At 41.4% G+C, this 20,748-nt stretch overlaps 1 protein-coding gene across 1 annotated transcript in view; it reads left to right on the top strand.

Moving 5' to 3' along the window:
* The window catches only part of THBS4 (thrombospondin 4), a 43,828-nt gene that overhangs the window by 10,584 nt on the left and 12,496 nt on the right, over nucleotides 1-20,748 (top strand). The window contains exons 3-10 of the mRNA XM_025923539.2: nucleotides 7,183-7,430; nucleotides 10,834-10,942; nucleotides 11,327-11,409; nucleotides 11,738-11,789; nucleotides 12,004-12,215; nucleotides 13,706-13,843; nucleotides 16,035-16,103; nucleotides 18,041-18,193. Coding sequence (XP_025779324.1) covers nucleotides 7,183-7,430; nucleotides 10,834-10,942; nucleotides 11,327-11,409; nucleotides 11,738-11,789; nucleotides 12,004-12,215; nucleotides 13,706-13,843; nucleotides 16,035-16,103; nucleotides 18,041-18,193 — 1,064 coding nt within the window. The remainder of the gene's footprint in view (nucleotides 1-7,182; nucleotides 7,431-10,833; nucleotides 10,943-11,326; nucleotides 11,410-11,737; nucleotides 11,790-12,003; nucleotides 12,216-13,705; nucleotides 13,844-16,034; nucleotides 16,104-18,040; nucleotides 18,194-20,748) is intronic.

Genomic DNA, 20,748 nt, shown 5'->3' with positions numbered 1-20,748 from the left:
AAATTAGAATTTTGAACCCAGTAATGAAGGGGGACAATGAGGTGCCTGAAACATTAATAATAATATTTATGGGCCCATCCAGTGTCCCAAGAGTGTTCTAAAGGCTCAAACCTCATTATCGGTTGTGATCTTCACTGTATTCCTATGAGGTGCCCTTGAATTGCTTGGTTTTAAAATGGTCATGTATAGAAAATGGAAAGAATATTAGTGAACTTTAGGACGAACTCCTGGAGGGTTATATTATTACCCTTGTATCTTGGGATTACCTGGAAAAGAAAGAGCTGGGATTATTTAAAAGAAAATGAGTTCACTAAAAATAAGTCATGCCAAACTTTTTTTAAAGTAGTTTCTAAGCTGAGAGATCAAAAAGATGCTGTGAGCATAATGTATCTTGATATCTGAAAAGAATTTTTTGAAGCCACTCATTATACATTTCTGGATAGTATAAAAAAGAATAAGCTAGATAAATAGTACTATTAGGGGTTAGTAAGTTGTTTTACAGCAAATCTCGTGGTTTTTGACAAGGCTCTGTCTTGGGCATTGAACCGTTCAGCATATCAGTGACTTAGGTGAAGGCATAAATAGTATTTTATCATGTCTGCAAATGGCACATAGCTAGAGAAGACCGTTGAACATGTTGGATGCCATCATCAAGTTTAACAAGGTCCTACCAGTCTGCCACATATGCCACAATCATATGAAATTTAACAATAATAAATATAAATCCATCACCTAGGGGTGAAAAGTAAATTGCCAAAGTACAGGCTGTGGGAGAACTATCCTCAGAGGTCTAGTCAACATTAAGAACCAACTAATGTTAAGCACAGTGCCTGACACTTAGTAGTTGTTTAGAAATGTTTGCTGAATGAATGAATTAATTAACAGATGCAGTAATGCAACAGTTTTTTAAATCTTCTTAAGGGGTGCCTGGGTGACTCAGTTGGTTGAATGTCTGACTCTTGATTTCAGTTCAGGTCATGATACCAGGGTTGTGGGATCTAACCCCGTCTCAGGCTCTGCCCTGAGCAAGGAGCCTACTTGGGATTCTCCTCCTCTACCCTTCTCCCTCACTTGCATGCTTTCTCTAAAAGTAAAAATTAAAAAAATACATATCACCTGTCATCATTTAAAAAAAATCTCCTTAAATTTTAGACTTCATTAATGCATTCATGTGGCTGGATTAAAGGAGCTAATAGTCCCACCATACTCATTCAGGACACATGACACAAGGACACTCTCAAGTCAGAGATTACCTTGAGGAGAGTCACCAAAACAACAGCCCTTTGGACCTCATTTTTTATGACATCACAAATCAAAATGTTAAAGGATCTGGAGAAATAAAGGAGCCAAATAGAAGACATGAGAGAGATAAAAGTTGCCTTAAAATATTTGAAGAATATCATTTGAATTAAGGATAAGACTAAATCTGTCTATAGTTCTGAAGAGCACAGTTAGGATTCATTGGTGGAAGTCAGAGGGAACAACAGATATTGGTTCTTTATTAGGAAAATCTTGGAGAGCAATCCAAAAGTGAAATGGGTTTCCCTACAAAGTAATTAGTTCCTTCTTCCTGGAAATGTGCTGGTAGAGGCTAAACTTTTATTGAAGGGATTTGTGAAATGGGATATTGAGCTAGATAACTTACAGTGTTCATATTCTGTCGCTCTGCTAAGACCAGAAGATTCCATGGGTGCTTAAGGAATTGCTTTGGAACTCCCTCCTATAAAATGACCTTGGGATTTCGTGTGCACTCAACAGCTTTTGTCACCTACCAGATAGTTGCACACTTGAGGAATCTCATAACTTCTCAAAATATCAAGCCCTCTGCAGATGTTTAATATAATTACTGTGCTTCCTTTCACTGGATGGTTTCTTTGCAGGATGTGTGTGTGTGTGTGTGTGTGTGTGTGTGTGTGTGTATACATGTACTCTGTGTACATTTGTTCAAACTGCTATAAGAAAATTTCAAAACCTCCACACGGCATTCATCCCACTTGGGAGTCACCCAGGGTACTTTCAGGAAAAGCAATTTGACGGCTTACCTTTTATATGTATTTCCAAAGCACTAAAGTTAAAAAGACTCAGTGTATAGGGCATGAAGATAAATAAGCAAAGGCAAACAAGAATATCCATCACAAGAGACATTAATGGCAAGAAGACTTTTTTTTAATGTGCAATTATTTTAAAAGAAGAGGAAAGGTTGACAGCAATGGCTTTCATCAAATATTGAAAAGTGCCAAAGAGCAAAGCCATTTGCCAAGCAAAGCAGAAAGCCCTGGACTACGGCTTCACGAGTTTGCTGCCTGCGGGCCAGGTCACTCTGAACTCTTTTGCCCAGGCAGACAAAATATTATCATTTCCAGTTCTTTAAAGCTGGCGCCCTACTTCATTGCTCTGACATTCAGTACATCATAATATTTTTGACTACCAAGTCCACTGTTCCGAAAAGCACCCTTTGAAAATTCTTTTCCAAGAAAGCAGTATTTCACATCTTCATTGCTTGGGTTTGCTCTTTCATCTTTTGCCAGTCGCGGAGATGGTATTTAATCAGGCTAAGTTACGTGGTTTCTGTGTCAAGCTGGTAGCCAGGCATGTAAATGGAGCTATAAAATCAAGCCCCAAATTGTCTGGGATACAAAGATGCTAAGTTTAGAAGGAAATAAACCAGTAGAAAAAAAAAATAAACCAGTAGAAACTGCCCTTCACGTTGTTTAAGAGATTGTGGGTTAAAAAAAAATCAGAGTGGATACATGAATACTCTATTTTTCATCCAATAAATAGCTGTATTTTGCGTTTTCAGATGCTATGGTATGTGAGAAAATTGATAAAAGTTAGAATCCTGGCGGCAGACTTTATGCTCTAGTAGTGAAGATAAGAAATAAATACAAATAGATAACACTAATACCTACATTTGCATAGCAGTTGGTAGTTTTTGCATTTTCTTATTTGACCACCACTGAAAACCAAAAGAGATAGAAAGGAAAACTCTTCTTAGCTGCATTTAATAGTTTAAGAAATGGACAGCTAACAAAATTAACAGGCCCAGGGTCACATAGCTATTAAGTATCTGAGCCAAAACTGGACTCTGAGTCCTGGAAAAGTACAGCTGGAAAAGTCCCGACAAAGTGTTACAGGACTAGGAATGAAGACAGCTGCCAGCCATTGGGAAGAAGGAAGACTTCGGGAAGTCGGGTGCACTGGAGCTGGATCTTGGTTTCAGATGAGTAGCCGTGATGGATCAGGAAAGAAAGCGATGGAGCAGAGGGCATTCCACACAGAGGGAAAACCTCATACGGGTTGTTCAGCTTGGCTGGGTAATGAAGGCAGGGGGAAGGTTGCAGCTAGTCCTGGGATCAGGAGGTTAGATGTTATTTAGGAACCACTAGGGAGCTATTAAAAGATTTCAGTTGCTTGCTTGTGTGCAGCTTTGAGAAGGCAATAACTTGGTCAGAAGAGTCCTTTAAGGAGCTCAAGCTGTCGGTCTAGATAAATTGTGCAGAGAGAAGCTTTCGGTGGGAACGTGAGGCAGGAATGTGGTGGACAAAGCCAGCGACAGAACAGAGTGGAGACAGAAACGCCGTTTGAAGACGTGCGGTTTTCAGGCAGTTATCACCAAACTGGTTTCAGCTAGTGGTGAGTGAAGAGGGAATAAGAGAACGCAGTGTGCCGCAGCTGAAGAAACAAAGCTGTACTGATGACTGTTTTCCTGAGTGCGGTGTTCCTGGAGGTGGTGATGGGCAGAGGTGTGGTTGACCCAGGAGAAGACCACTCTTAGCAGCTTCAGGGGACTGGCTTTGCACCCCTCCTGGAGGGGGGGACCTGATTATGTTATTACCTCTGTAGTATCTCCCCTCCATTTTGCCCTCTCCGCTGTGTGTGTGTGTGTGTTGCATTAAGATAGGGCAAGGTGAGCACTGGAAAAGGGGGCTGGAGAGAGGGAGGCAACTATGTCTGCCCTCTCCTGCTCCAACCCTCTCCTGCTCCAACGGTGCTGTCTCTGGAGAAGGTCGGGGAAACTTCCACCCCGCAGGCTGCAAGCTCCTAGAGCCAGAGCTTTAGAATGTGTCTCAACTCAGTGTGACTGATGTGACAACAGTGAGTTTCCTGAGCAGTTGCCTGTCTGCCCTCTGGGGTAGTCTTACTGCTCTGAAGATAAAATAAGTATTGAAGCACTGAAGCATTGAAACTCCTTACTTTGCAATAAAAAAGAAAAATGAAAAATGGAAGCCATAAGAGAAATGAGAATCACTGGATCAAATATGAAGAATGGTAAATGTCAAAGCACTTGATAATTTTTCTGCTAACGGACGTTTTGAAGATGGAAGTTTCCGTGATTCTTCTTTTGCTTTTGTTTCCTCTTGCCATTGTCACAAGATCTAGGAGCATGAGGAATTTGTCATTTCAGCACTGCACTGCAACACAAAGCCAGGCAGAAGTATAGAATCCCCTTAAATAACAGCATGAGCACAACAGTAGGTTTTGCTCTCTGCAGTAGATACTGAATTGCCCCTCTCTAAACTTCATAATTTATATATGGAACACTTTCCATGCAATCATTTTATTATTCATTGAAAGTTCATGTTCACAACATTTAATGTGCACCTGCTATGTGTAAAGTGCTCCACTGGGTACTATTTATAAAATTAAACTTAGTGATTCAGTTATGAAAATAAATCATGGCCCACATGCCCTGGAAAGCCTGTTAAAAGCAGGCAAGATGCCCATGAAAATATGTTTCCTTTGAATTCCACAGAAATCTCAGTTTGAGGAAGAAAACCAAGGCTATCTGTTTTAAGCCACTGTGTGTATCCTCTTAAACTGTTAATTTGAGGCACTGAGGTTGTGGTGTGAAGAGAATAAGGAGATGTTGAGTATACATGTCTATGACCTAATTGAAGTTTGGTGTCCCAAGTGGTATTCTCACTGGCCTGTAAAACTCCAGGTATTTGTAAAACTGTTCAAAACAATAAAGAAATGAGCTCTGAAAAGTTGAATTAGTCCATAGGTTTTGGTCAATTTTCTCCCTCTTTTGGGTACCATATATGCCTTCAATTTCCAGCTGTGCAGTTATTGTTTAAATTCTGAACAACATTAAAGAGGTAAAAATTCGGGCGTATCCCATATTTATAATGCCTCGAGAATGTCTACTCATGTCTACTTTTTTCCTTCCCACTCTTTCTCTTCATACCACCATATATAAAATACTATGTTTTATATTAGAGTCAGAGAAAGGTCTTTTAGCCAGTCTGTCCTGCCAGGTCTTACCAATTGTTTTCTCTTGGTAAGCGAGTGGTGGTGAGCACATAGGCCTAAGAGAAGATCTCCTTACTCCTCCTGGCATCTCTGTATATCACAGAACCTAAGGCTATCTGGCCCTCTCCAGTCATGGTCAAATGGAAAAACAGATCTGGGCAGATTTTAGAAGCGGTGGGAATATCCACCTAGACAGCCTTATACATTTGGAGGAAGTCTTCAAATAAATCCTGAAAGTTTCATAGTGGTGATTATTTTTTCTGGCAGTACTACAACATCAACAGGCTGGTTACTCCACGGGGAGGCACCAAGTTGGCATTTACACTCTTCAGAAAAGGTACCTGTGGAAAAATAGTCCAAGTTACTTGCTACAAATCATACAGCTTGACAGCAGCACAGTCTGGGTATATGTACGTAATTCACTTTTTCTTAATTTTTTTTTTTTTGTATACTATAACGCATGTTTCTTGTGAAAAAAATTAGACAATGAGGATGAGCAAGAGGAAAACATCATCCAAGCACCCATCAATGACCGTATTAAAGTTGACATATTTCCTTCTAAATTTCTGTATATTTTTTTCTGAACGAAATTATACTGTGACTCAACGTGTTTCTCACTCCACAAAATACCAGGACTCTGTGTTTTTAATGCGCACCTATTCCATAGTATCCCATTTCATGATTACACTAAAATTAAAGTAGCTAGTACACCCTGTCTTTTTATGCATGTATGTTGTACCAAATGTTTCTTACATATTCCTGAAATGATTATTTCTGGCAATGAACTGGAGTTTGGCAATGGTACCTATGGATGAATTTGGAGGTGTTCTTGGGTCGACTCACTAAGCCCTTAGAAGCAAATCGGTTTGCTCCCAAGACCAAACTTGGGTCTTTAGAGCAAACCTCACCCGATGGGCTTTAACTCCCAAAGGCTCAGCTGAACAGATTTCAGCTCAGGGCTCAATAAATTCAAGAAAGTAATGGAGTAAAAAGCAAGACAGAAAACCAGAATCTTAAAGTTTGTAAGAATTTTTATTTAACAAGAAGTGGAAATGCTTGAGCTTAAGGATATATGTGAATAGATAGCTACCTACATAGAAAAAGAAAAAAAATCAAACAGAAAATAAGATAGTAGATCTTCTTCTTAGTCCTTCTTTTGCAACCATGGATACCTTAGGTTTTCTGAGCATTGTTAAATTGAAGATGGGTTGCAGAGGGACAGTATGACAGATAATACTCCATTCAATATATGTTTACAAAGGCCTAGACATAGTTCGCATTCCTTTAGTCATGAAATAAACCACTCTCAGTTTCTTTTTTTTTTTTACTTTTTTTTTTTCAATGTATGAAATTTATTGTCAAATTGGTTTCCATACAACACCCAGTGCTCATCCCAAAAGGTGCCCTCCTCTCAGTTTCAAATTCTAGTCTTGCCACTTAGGTGTCCTTGTGTAAGTTCCTTCACTTACCTGACGTTCACTTTTGTCATCTGGAGTTATTCCACTTTGATAGGGTTGCAGTGAATAGAAATTAAGTGTTGAAAGCAACTAAGGGCAGCACCCAGCTCCATTGTAGTGCTTAATAAATGAATTGGTAAATTAATGGATTTATGCGTTCAGGAGCTTATTTGGATTTCAATTGACTTTTGATGGATTCTGCTTGCTTATTGTACTTACCACTGTCTGAAATTGTTTGTTTTCAGATGTGCTACTTAGTGTCTGTCTTTCCATGAGCACAAAGCATCCTCAACAACAGAGTGGGTTACAGGTGTCTAGAATAATGCCTGGCACACAATGTGTTGAATATTTATGGTTCCAACTTGCTTGCATTCTTTCTAGTAACCCAGCCTTGTGACCTACAGGCTGTTTAGCAGAGACTTGCCCTTTCTCATCCTTTTCTCATCCTTGGTTGATATGTGCTTGGTTCCAGCTGTACTCCGTTACCTGAAGAACGATGGGAGGATTCATTTGGTGGTTTTCAACAACCTGCATCTGGCTGATGGCAGGCGGCACAGGGTCCTCCTGAGACTCACCAACTTGCGGCGAGGGACTGGCTCTGTAGAGCTCTACATGGATTGCACCCAAGTGGATTCTGTTCACAATCTCCCCAGAGCCTTTTCCGGCTCTTCCCAGAGTCCTGAGTCCATTGAATTAAGGACCTTCCAGAGGAAGGCACAGGTAGAAACCCATAAGCCATTCTCCAAAGTGGAAAGAGCCCAGGCTCAGGGAATGCAGAGGAGTATGCTGAGGTCATGTGTGGGTCTCATTCTGGATGCATAATTAGCATTACCTGTAGAACTTAAAAGCCCATTGAAAGAGGGCCTAGGCTCAAGGCAAATTGAATTAAATTCTGTAGAGGTGGTGCCTAGGCCTAAGTATTTTTAATAATACTGATTCTAGGGGCGCCTGGGTGGCTTGGTCGGTTAAGCATCCAACTTCGGCTCAGGTCATGATCTCACGGTCCATGAGTTTGAGCTCTGCGCCAGGCTCTGTGCTGACAGCTCAGAGCCTGGAGCCTGTTTCAGATTCTGTGTCTCCCTCTCTCTCTGCTCCTCCCCAGTTCATGCTCTGTCTCTCTCTGTCTCAAAAATAAACAAACGTTAAAAAAAATTTTTTTTAAATAATAATAATAACACTGATTCTAATCAGAAGCTAATCAGAAAGGAAAAGCAAAAATTTAAAGAACAATCTTAGAGGGGCCCCTGACTGGCTCGTTTGGTAGAACATGCGGCTCTTGATTGTGGGTTCTTGAGTTTGAGCTCCACATTGGGCCTAGAGATTACATAAAACAAAAACAAAATCTTAGAGCAATAGGATGATCTATTTTAAATCTTTCTATAATTTTACTGTTTTTAATGAAAGTGACAAAGAATGATTGGAAACTCCAAGCACTAGGAACATTTTTCATGTGTCTTATTAGAGCAATCCTAGCAAAAAAGACCTTACTGCCAACTTAGTTCCATGAGGCCTTAAAAGTCTCATCACCCCTTTTCTGTTTTATGATATGTTGATGGTATTTTTTATTATATCATGGCACCTCCCCTAGAAATTGCCACATATATTGCTTTAAAATTTTTGTGCCAGGAAATAATGTGTTTCCTATAAAGAACTAGCATTCTTTGTCCTTCCCATTTATTATAACTGGTCATAGTTCTTGAATTTTACCTTCCATTGATGTAGAAGTCAATGCCAAAATTAGTAACTGTGTTCATCTGTTACGGCCCATAATGTTATCTTCTGTGTCTCAATCTTCATTTCCATTTCTACTTTATTTTATTGTATGTGCTTTAGTTACAAGCTGCTCTGATCCCTTTGTACAAAGAGACTGGGTATAAGCAATAATTTCCATTACAACTAGGAATGCTGAGAAGTTTTACATAAAAATATAAAAACAATGAATCTGATACTGGAATTTTGTGTTTGGAGAATAGGAAGCATTTTCAAGCAGAAACTGCAAGAAAGCTAAAATGCAAGGGTTCTTTTGTTTTTGCAGAAAAAGAGAAAAACACATATAGACTTAGTATAGATTTTTATATAGAGAAAAAAATAGTGAATAGAGAGATATGCAAAACTTTATTTCTGAATCCCCAAAGTAGCCCAAATAATCAGAATGACAGTCACAAATTGTGTCACTGACCATTTCAGAATTTAGTGTGTACCACTAAATAAGTCAATTTCTAAAAGCCAGGAGTCAGCCATGTCAAGGTCATCAGAAACTAAACTCATTGGACTTTTTCCAAAAGTTCTAAATCCTTAGACTATCAAAGACTACAGTATTCTATCTTCATAGTCACCGTCTTATTTATTCAGTCAGCTAACAAATAGGCATATTCTAGGCGTTAAGGAAAGCATAGTGGGCAAAACAGTCATGGCCCTGCCTCCATAGAGCTTATAGCCTGATGTCCAAAACAATATCTGTTACATAGCATGTGTTGCGTATTAACTTAGCAAAATTAGAAAACAGAATTACTCTGAAAATACTTAGTGTCCTTGTTTTATTTCTTTATTACTTATATATTTTTTAATTTAAATTTTAATCAACATACAGTGCAGTATTGGTTTCAGGAGTAGAATTCAGTGATTCATCCCTTACATACATCACCCAGTGCTCATTATCACAAGTGCCTTCCTCAATACCCATCGTCCATCTAGCCCATCCCCCACCCACCTCCCTCCATCAACCCTCAGTTCTCTGTTGTTAAGAGTCTCTTGTGATTTGCTTTCCTCTCTGCTCTTCCCCACCTTCCTATATGTTCATCTGTTTTGTGTCTTAAATTTCACATATGAACATCCTCATTTTTAAAATAAGGATGATATGGGAATGCAAGCTGGTGCAGCCGCTCTGGAAAACAGTATGGAGGTTCCTCAAAAGACTAAAAATAGAACTACCCTACGACCCAGCAATTGCACTACTAGGCATTTATCCAAGGGATACAGGTGTGCTGTTTCGAAGGGACACATGCACCCCCATGTTTATAGCAGCACTACCAACAATAGCCAAAGTATGGAAAAAGCCCAAATGTCCATCAATGGATGAATGGATAAAGAAGATGTGGTATATATATACAATAGAGTATTACTCAGCAATCAAAAAGAATGAAATCTTGCCATTTGCAACTACGTGGATGGAACGGGAGGGTATTATGCTAAGTGAAATTAGAGAAAGACAAATATCATATGACTTCACTCATATGAGGACTTGAAGAGACAAAACAGATGAACATAAGGGAAGGGAAACAAAAATAATATAAAAACAGGGAGGGGGACAAAACAGAAGAGACTCATAAATATGGAGAACAAACTGAGGGTTACTGGAAGGGTTGTGGGAGGGGGGTGGGCTAAATGGCCAAGGGGCATTAAGGAATCTACTCCTGAAATCATTGTTGCACTATATGCTAACTAATTTGGATGTAAATTTAAAAAATAATAATAAAATAAGGATGGTAACTTTACACTGGCAGTTAACATAAACTTTTTCTGTCACGAGTATACAATAATGAGTAGATTAAAAATTATAAAATAAAGAGGTGAGGAAATTGACTTTGTGACTAGAATGATTGATGTCAACCAATAATGTGAAAGTATGATTCCAACTACCTGATAATCAGAGAGTATACTGTTTATTCATTCTCCTAGCCCAAGGAAATCAGGGTCTTTGCTAAAACCTGGAGCCGAGACATCCTAAAAACAATAGCGTTTAAAATTGAGATCAGTGTCTTATTTATTACAGTCTAAACTCCATAACTAAATTCCAGACAATTCTTAAGAGGTGTCTGCCACAAAATAACTTGTTGACCATGAAAGCAAAAGCCTTTCCTCTTCTCGGAGACACCTTGATGAACCCTCAGGCCAAGTTGGATGCCAGCATTTTCCTAGGTTATTGGCTACTTCCATATTTGCTTCAGTCAGAAGGATAGGGCTGGCAGGTTTTAGGAAAAATCAAACCCACAAAATTATGCAAGCTGTCAGAGTCTAAGTATACAGGGCTACTTACTCTGTTATGAAAATTATGTGAGTATGCAAGCACATTGGTTTTTTTAACAGTGTCAGCAATGTGTGGTATGAATGTGATTTCTTCCAGGATTCCTTGGAAGAGCTGAAGCTGGTGGTGAGGGGCTCACTGTTCCAGGTGGCCAGCCTGCAAGACTGCTTCCTACAGCAGAGTGAGCCACTGGCCACCACAAGCACAGGTATGGGCTCTTGGGCAATTTGCACACCTTCATCAGTACAGATAAACCCTGAGCCCCCAAGTGGGCTGGCTCCCATCACTGAAAGGTGAACTTCAGTAGAGCACAGGTACAGGATGTGTCTACAGAAATCAGGCTCTTGTGCCGAAGAGCGGGACAAGAAATATTTCCATTGTACTTTTATTTTTATAACTCATGAATTTGGGCTAACAGCCAATGGCATCATTATCATTTTTTTTCTTAGGTGAATTAGATGAATTACCCCAAGTTAAATTCCTCTCCTCGGGTTTTTGTCATGATGATTCTCTGGGAAACCATTTGCTTTTGAGCCATGGTAGAAATGTCTGTTAGTGGCTGAATACTCCTTGCCTTTTGCTATTGCTACAGGAGACTTTAACCGGCAGTTCTTGGGGCAAATGACCCAACTCAACCAGCTCCTGGGAGAGGTGAAGGATCTTCTGAGACAGCAGGTAACAAGGCCACAGCATCAAAAATCCCTAGTCCTGTCAAAGAAGCTCATCATACGAGCTAGTGGAGCTGCTGAGGCAGCAGGGGCAGGGAGATGGACCTGGTGGCAGACCTCAGGTGGCCCCATGCGGCCCACTACCCCGGAGGTCTGTTCGAAGGGCTCTGGAAGTGGGGGACAGGTATGTGATGGCTCTCCTTGGAGCCATCAAAGGCTACATTAGCACTACCTTAAGAAGTGTTTACTAGATTGCTACACATGGATTCTTTCATTCCTGGATTCTATATCAGATATTCCTTTTCCATCCTGTTTTTCCCTTCCCATTTCTAAAGGTCAAGGAAACATCATTTTTGCGAAATACCATAGCTGAGTGCCAGGCTTGCGGTAAGTGCTGTTCTAGTAACTGCTTCATCCTGAGTTGGACGAGCAGGTGAGGACTGATGAAGGGCCATGGAGTGAGGCTACACTGACTATGGTTTCTGGAGGTTTGGCACAGAGTTGGAGGGAAGGGAAGTTCATTGGAAAATCAAATAGCATTTTGAATCAGCTACGTTTTTCTGGTGGTCAAAAAGTCTGCGGATTATTGGTTTTCCTCTAGGTCCACTGAGCTTTCAGTCTCCAACCCCAAACACGCTGGTGCCCCCTGCATCCCCAGCGCCCACGACATCCTCGACACCCCCAGTGCGCCGCTGTGATTCTAACTCCTGTTTCCGCGGCGTCCGATGTACTGACACCAGAGATGGCTTTCAGTGTGGGCCCTGCCCCGAGGGCTACACAGGAAATGGGATCACCTGTTCTGATATTGATGAGGTAAAAGTTCAGCTTCCGCGGGACAGGGGCTCCCTAAGTATCTTGTACACCCTACAGCTTATGGAAAAGGAAGCCAGTTTGATGATGCTGGGATGACATGGGCTGTTCTCCAGGTGACATAAATACTCTCCCTCGTGAATCCTTAGCGACCACAAGACCATGAGCAGCAGGATGAAGGAGGCATGACACCTGATTGTGGCTCTGTTTGTAATATCTCCTCTCTGTGTTCCCGGCTGTTCTGCTGGGCCATGTCACTATAATGCTGAGATTTGTACCCCAGCATCGATTATTTCTCTCATGTAGTCAGTGTTACAGTTTGGATTTTTCTACACTTCTGCAAACACGGGAGGGGGAATATCTGTGTGAGGGTATATTTCAGGGGTTGCAACTAACTTCTTCAGGTTAGATGTGCAGAGGGGAATCTCAGACCAGCAAAGCCTGTTGAGGAGATCCTATAACCTGTGAGTAACCAAAAGTGCTGAGGGATGGAGCCAGAAGGACATACAGCAAACACAGGCTGTTTGGCCGGCTCGCAAAAGCCTCTAAAGGAGATTGTTTCAAGACTGTGGTTAGCCAGTCTTTAGTCTAGTCCCAAAGCAATGTTCACAGTAGGTAGCAAGGCCGCCACCAGAATATGCCTTTCCCCTCCCACCAAGCCAGAGGAGGACTAGAAGGAGAAAGAACAGTGCCTGCAAAGAGTTAGGTGTGTGTGCATACACACACACACACACACACACACACACACACAGCTCCTTCAGGCTCATGGTAGCACTCAGCTGATTACTTTCCCAGGTAGTAAGCAATTAAGATGGTCTGTAGTAATCCCGCACTTGGAGAGACGTCTGTACATGTTTCACAGAACTGCATCTGGTTTTTATCTGTGAGCTGGAATTTTCCTCCTTTTGAAAGGGCAGGAAGTGGTCATGTTTTTTACATTAGTTGAAGCGGTTAAAAAAAAAATCAGAACCAATCTCCTAGACTACCAAGAGCCTTAGAACATCCGTGGACTCTATAGGGCATGAAGGCAGGCACAGACCCTAATAGATCACATCTTGTTGAAAAAAGCAACAGCTACCCTGACCTTGTCTTCTTGAGATTTTTTCATTTGAGAATTTGGTTTAGTAATGCATTTGGATTCATCTAACAGCCACCTGACAGGCAGTCCAGGAACACTGTCCTTCCATGGTGGTTTTAAGTTACAAGGTAGAATATCAGAGAATTTACACTGGGAGGTAGACTGATTATCGTTAAGGACCTTTTCCACTTGGCCATGCCGTTATTTGTAATACAGCAAAGCCCACTAGAAGTCAGCCTTATACTGTGTGTGTCTGAGATTCCATCTATAACTATGAAATTAGAAGCCTTTATATCCTTTTACCATCTTGGTCACCAAGAAATGGACAGTTAAGTAAATAAGCATGTACATATAGATGAATGAGAGTTTGTGTTTTCTCCATATGGCTAAAGACTTTGGGTTTTTTTGTTCCCAGTGCAAATACCATCCCTGCTACCCAGGTGTGCGCTGTGTGAACTTGGCTCCTGGCTTCAGATGTGATGCGTGCCCCATGGGCTTCACAGGGCCCATGGTACAGGGTGTTGGGATCAGTTTTGCCAAGTCAAACAAGCAGGTGGGCTGAAGTTACGGTCTTTCTACTCATTTTTTGTCTTAATTACCAACAGAAAACCTTGGGTTTGTTCCCACCTCTTTCATTATAACCCTTTACCTCCTTGAACAGCCAATGCCATGTGGAATGTCATGGTGCACAAAGGACAAATAGGGAAGTTTTCCAACTCATTTCTGAGTATAGATGTTCATAATATCCAGTAGGGAGGAAACTATTAAATCAGGATAATAGAGTATCACTAGGAAACCAATAGAGTATCACTAGGAAAACTAAATATGTGGTATGATTTCAGACTTATTCTGTTAGCCATTGAACGTTTTGCCCTGCAGAATAACTTGAGAATCAAGGAAACAAATAAAAGCTTTGAAAAATTAGGTCACTTTTATAGAGTCATTGTTGCTGATAAGAAGCTGTTTTAGAGATGAGAGGATTTCAAGAGTAGAAATAATCCCCTGAGGAAACCCCCCTTCTTCTTATATAAGCTATAAACTGCCATAAAGCACTTGAGCACTTTGTGACAGTCTCCATTTATTTCCAAATGTTCTACTATATCCTGGCCATTATTTAACTGACTGACTGTGAAATTCTTTTTGATGTCTTCAGCCCTTAAAAGTGGTTGGTCTATAAATATATTTTACTGCCTTAGGGAAATTATTAGGTTTGAAGAAGGGCAAGGGTTCATTATTTCCTAGCTGCCTATCAAAGGATTCTAGAGGGCATCATTTTTTAAGACTAGAAAAAGGAGGCAAGCTGGACATAGACGAGTAACAAGAAACCATTAGAGTAATGACCCAAAGTTTTTCATCCTCTCCTCTAAAGACAAAAGTCTCCAAGACGAAACCAAGGAAAATAGACGAAATGAAATAGACAGTACTTTGTGTAAGAGAGTAAGAAGCAGTGCCCAGTGGATTTCCAGTAATATGGTAGACTCGACTGAAGTAGAAGGAGCCACCTTGCTAAAACTTAACAAATTAATGCTTATGGGAGGTAGGAGCTGGGTATCAGTCCTAGGAGTGGGAATCAGGGGTTTTAGCACCTGTGTAGGTATAGCAGATGTAGTCCTGGACCTTTAGAAAGACCTACCACGCCTTCATAAAGCCATGAACCCTACCCATGCATTACAAGGAGATGAGAAAACTACTAGCCCCCAAAATCAACAAGGAAACTTCATGTCATCTTTGGGACATGGTTGACAAAAAGGAATATTTCCCACAACAAATCAGAGCTCCAGGTTTGTGCCGTACACCGTTATGAGCTTCAAATCTATGTTACTAATACCACATGGAAATACAAGCCAGAAAATTAACATAAAAATTAGCCCTGGTGCAGTAAAATCCCTGGGGCCCTGGCTAATGTCAAAGCATACCAGAGACTCTGAAACCCAGTGCCAGTAGAACATGCAAAAACAGGGCGCTAAAGGTATGTTGTTCATAAACATTTTGTTCATAAACAAAAATGGTGATTTATGTGAATGGTGGTTTAAGCTACCCTGAGGATACATGATAAATATAAAACAGTTCAAAAGGATAAAGAGGCCAAGGAAGGAATAGATACCATAATTTAAAAATAGGGCAGTGTGAAAAATAAAAGGCAACTTTGAAAAACAGGTTAAACTTACTCAGTGAAAAATGTAATCATTGACATTAAAAACTCAATAGATGGGCAAGACAGCTATCAGAGAATATATAGAATGGAAGGTGCATCTAAGGAAATCATCCAGAATGCAGCACAGAAAAATAAAGATATGTGAAAATATGAACAAGAGGTTGAGTCAAAAGGAGAAATTAATGAGAAAGTCCAATATTGGCTTATATTGGTAGTTCCAAAGAAAGAATTCAAAGAGTAGGAGCAGAGGGAAGCTGAGAATTTTCCAGAATTGAAGAAAGCTAGGAATCCTCATACAGAAGTACATCTAGTACCAAACAGGATATAGAAGTACTTTCCTGAGTAAAAAGGTTGCAGGAACAGATGAATCATACCAGTTCTGTTTTCTGAACAACCTTAAATCCCAAGGCGGCAACTATCACTTGAAATTAGGTCAAGTACAGATTGGTACAAACACAGGGAGGTGGCTAAAGTGACGCTCCTGTTATCATTTTACCTGAAATCCCATGTCTTCACCCAAAGCTATCAAAGCAAAATTTATTTGCATTTCTGCTTAAATGGAGTATGTCTTTAAACTTTCCTGTACTAGGTCTGCACTGACATTGATGAGTGTCAAAACGGAGCGTGTGTTCTCAACTCTATCTGTATTAACACTCTGGTAAGTATTTTTCATGGATGATGTTATCAAAGCAGACCAGTTATTGAGACAATCATATGTTTATAAATCATAACCCAAACACACATAGAACAGGTGGGTACAACATATTTGGTTGGCAAATGAAGATAAAAGTTTATGTTGAAAAATAGTTTTTCATGTGAGAGTAATTTTATAAGTAATTTTTATATAAGAATTATTTTCTAACTGCTATATTTTAATCATAGTTGCAATGTTGGGCTTTTAGAATATATTTTTGAAATATTCTTTTATTTTAAAAATATGAAGAGCTTCTTAGTTTATACAGTTCAGTATATACATTTTATTGGTGATGACACAATCCCCAAATAGTATTCATTATTTTTATAAATCTCTCCAAAAGTCATTTGTATTAAAATGCTTAGCTCCTAAGAGGTCTAAAGTGTATATATTTAGATACGGTTTTATTTCTGAAAGTTCTTGTCAACTGATTCCGAGATAGAGGTGTGGCCCAGTAACCATCAAGAGACCTGCTGATTCCATTTGTGACTGCTTCTAACTTTGTCCCTAGGAAAATTACTCTAGTTTGCTTGTATGTAAAAACATTTTATAGGGGTGCCTGGGTGGCTCAGTCGGTTAAGGGTCCGACTTCAGCTCAGGTCATGACCTCACAGCTTGTGAGTTCGAGCCCTGCCATCAGGCTCTGTGCTGACAGCTCAGAGCCTGGAGCCTGTTTCGGATTTCTGTGGGTGTCTCTCTCTCTCTCCCTCCTCCACTTGTGCTCTGTTGCTCTCTCTCTCTCTCTTAAAAATAAACATTTTTTTAAATTTAAAAACATTTTATAAATATCAAGCCCCTTATTTTAGTCCTCACAACAACCATGTCACTAGGCACTATTATTCCCATCTGACAGTTGAAGAAACAACTCCAGAAAAGTAACTGGGCCAAGCCCACACCTCTCCTAAGACTTCCAGCTGCAGAGCCTGTGTTCCTATCCACATACTCGGCTACCTAGGAATATAGGGATTGTTGCTTCTTAGCTTTTCACCAGGCCCTTATCAGTGAGTCTGCAGATAGAGATTTGGGAGACACTGACATAAAGGTAATAACTAAAGTCACCCTGGGGGAAGAAAACTAGATGGTGGAACCATCTAGAAAGTAGAACTCCGGAGAACCTCAAAAATGGGCCGACGAAAAAGAGCAAGAGCCAAGAAAAGGAGAGAACCAACCAAATGGAGCAATCCGGTAAGGCCAGTAGATAGAGGAAGACCACTCAAGAGCATCCCTTGGAGTTGGCAGTAAGAGGTTGTTAATGACCGAAATCATTGAACCCTACAGGTGACATGGGTGTCTTTCATGAAATGTAATTTCATCTCAGTAAAGCTGTTAAAAAAAAGTCACGGCCGGTAGAAGGGCTGCTGTAGCAGGGCTGACAGCTCATTTGCCAGGCTTCTCCACGGAGCCTCCCTCATCAAGAATTCTCAGTGCAAGGCCGTTGACATTTCTCTGTACAACTGTTCTTTGTCATTCCATTTTTAAAAAGCCAAAGGAACAGTTAAAAAAAAAAAAAAACCTTGTTTTTTCCTAACATGCTTTTCAATCAAACCGTCTCCCTTGTCCTGAGAATAAATGCTCTCTGCCTCCCAGGGCCTCATTGGCGCCATCAGCCCCTTCCCCTTTTGTCTTCCACGGCAGAGCTGGCAAGTCCTGGTGACAGTGGTTCACTCTAGCCTTCTTCTGCCCTCCCCGCTCTTCCCTCATGTCCGTGTGGCTCGCTGCAGCTTCCAGGCTGGCGGTGTCTTCCTCAACATTCGCACAGTCCTCCAAGATGTACACATGGGCGGAGAGGCAGGCATGGGTGTCCCTAAATCTTGGCATCACTGAGTACCTACAAAAAGAAACACAACTGCAGTCACCTTGCTCACAGTTCTGAGCCCCAGCTCATCATCTGATCTTTGCAGGGATCTTACCGCTGTGGGCCTTGCAAACCGGGGTACACTGGTGATCAGACAAGGGGATGCAAAACCGAAAGGAGCTGCAGAAATCCTGAGCTGAATCCTTGCAGTGTGAATGCACAGTGCATTGAAGAGAGGCAAGGGGATGTGACATGTGTGGTAAGTTGTCTGTCACCCACTCAATGATTTTTTTCCTCTTCCATTTCAAACACCAACCCCTCCCCAGTTTCTCCTTGCTTCCAGGTAAAAAGTACTCGGAAGTGAAAACATTTCAATTGAGATAAACACAGAATTTAATAGTAACAGGGTCAGCTGAGTTCGCGGAGAGCAATGTGAAGTCCATTGAACATCAGCTGCCTTTTCTCTCCCTGTCAGTCATGGGTCAACACGATTCCCTCGGGCACATCAGTGGTAGAGCCCTCACTCCTAGATACCCTCTGTGGAGGGCCAAGAAGTGGGCGGCAAGAAGCGAAGGGGCCGCCTTCCCTCCCTCCCATCCACTGCCCTATTTATTCGGGGAATGTATTAGCATACTGCCATCCTTTCTAGCTGTCCTTAGAATCTGGCCTGATGTTCCAGGAAGCAGGTTGGAGGGAAGTGGTAGGCTGTTTCAACTCTCAGAGAACCCTCCTGTCTCCCGCCAGTGAGCGCGAGGGGACAGAGGGCACTTTTCCGTCTCCACCGACACCCAGATTCAGGAATAGCTCAGCGGATGGTCACTCTTCTCCCTATGCATTACCCAACCCTGGAGCCCATCTGGGGAGGAGCTGGCTGGCAAGAGAGCTGACGTGGGTCTCGGGCCAGGTGGGTGCATGCTAGGCCCTTGGTGAAGAAGAAGGCCCTTTCTGACACCCACTCCTGAATCCCAGGCTCCAGAGTCCTCAGGGCTTCTAGACACTGAGAAATCAGCCACTTCAGCTGCTTCCCAGTAAGTCAGGCCCATGGCAGGTGGCCCTTCAGACTGTGGACTCCCAGGTTTACGATGGTCACTCCTGAGCGGCAGGATGGATTCTGGGAGACACTTTCTCTCTTCTCTATACCTTGAACTTAGGCTTCTTTATCATTATGCTCACAAAATTTTCTACTGGGAGCATATCGCTTTTCAAATATTGGAAAGGAGAAGAATCAGAATGAAGTTGAAGAAATGTAATAACACGCGTTCTCTCTGGCAGCACATATAGTCTGTAACAAGGTCCTGACAAAGGAGCAAGCTGGGTCAGAGGGAAAAACCCCACAACTTGCCTAATTCCTGTTGCCTGGGCATGTTTATTACCATTGAGAGGCGAGTGTAAATCTGTGTTTAAATCCTAATTTTCTGTGAACAAATTAATGACTTCCCTGGGATGGTGGGTGATGGAGCTCTTAATATGTTTTTGAATATGTAATAAGGCACGACGACAGATGGTAAAGGATTAATACACTTGGTGTGACTACTAAAATAATTTAATCTGCCAGAAAATGGCTCATTAAAAATGTATTTGTTCCTAGAGGAAATTTTTTCTTTCATTAAAATGAGTCAAGGACCATACCCCATGGCCAAGCTTTCCAGGCCTTCTGAAGGCCCGCTGAAGCAACTGCACGGAAATAGGGGCACTTACGGGAGGGGTGTCTTTGGCCTCCTGCCTTCTAAATTCCTGGTTGCAGAAGGAAAGCATGGATGATTGAGAACAGGCAGGCTGCCGCTTAGGAAGTCACTGGTCTTCAATCACCTTCTTTTGATTAGCAAGGCCAGGAAATTTAATGTTTATTCATGTCAAGTTCTTTTTCCCTAAACCCTGCTTCTGTTCCTCAGGCTCTCTGTCCTCTCCCTGACTTTCTGGTTCCCTGTCCTTTTCCAGGTCCTCTTCCTCACTGTTCCTTCCTCTGTTCTGCCTTTCCCCTCTGCAGGTGCCTGTCCTGTTCCTGGGCTGGGCCCCCAGGTCCTACCTCATGCCCAGGGCACCACTTACTGAATAACTTCTTTTGTCTTCGGTTTGCCAGCGATCCTTGCTCAATAGCCTAGTTGTCTCACCTACAATGGGGTAACAATGACCTTGCAGTGTCATTGTAAGGATTGGAGACAATGGGTGTAGGGTCTGATACAGAATAACTATTGATGCCTCTTATGCTGGCAATGAAGTGAGGGCTGGTGGCGACAGGGTACTTGGGTAGACTTTTCCAGGGATGGAGAGAACACACAGGCCCAGCCCTGGACCTGTGGGAATCTTCTTCTGCTACAGGGCATGAGTAAAGGTAAAGCACCTTGGAAGGTTACTCTTTTGATGGAAATTGATTTAGAAGACTGTTAAAATCAGAGATATGACTGCGGTTCAAGAATGATACGGGAAGTGGCACAAAAGCCACATGCATTCGTTTCTGCTGGGAGAGGAAATTGAATAATTATGTGGAGAACAGGTTAACAGTAACTCTAAATTACAAATACCTTTTGAACCAGGAATTCCACACTAAGACACCAGTACATGTGCAGAATGACCTATGTACTAGAGTAACCTGTTGTAGCCTTGTTTGCAATAGAAAAATGTTTTAAAAACCAGACACCCATCAGTAGAGGACTGGTTGAATTCATTAAGGCACATGCCTACCACTTTGGGTATGATAATCTGTGACCACTAAAAAGAGTGACGTGATCTACATGGAGTGATATGGAAAGAGCTCCAAATAAAGTACAGAACAGTGGATAGAGGTGCTGTCAGTTGTGTTAAAAGTCAAAAGAA

The sequence above is a fragment of the Puma concolor genome, chromosome A1 (genome assembly GCF_028749965.1).
Source record: "Puma concolor isolate L17-30 chromosome A1, mPumCon1.1.hap2, whole genome shotgun sequence".
Taxonomy (NCBI): Eukaryota; Metazoa; Chordata; class Mammalia; order Carnivora; family Felidae; genus Puma; species Puma concolor.
This window is presented reverse-complemented; position numbering and strand designations above follow the sequence as displayed.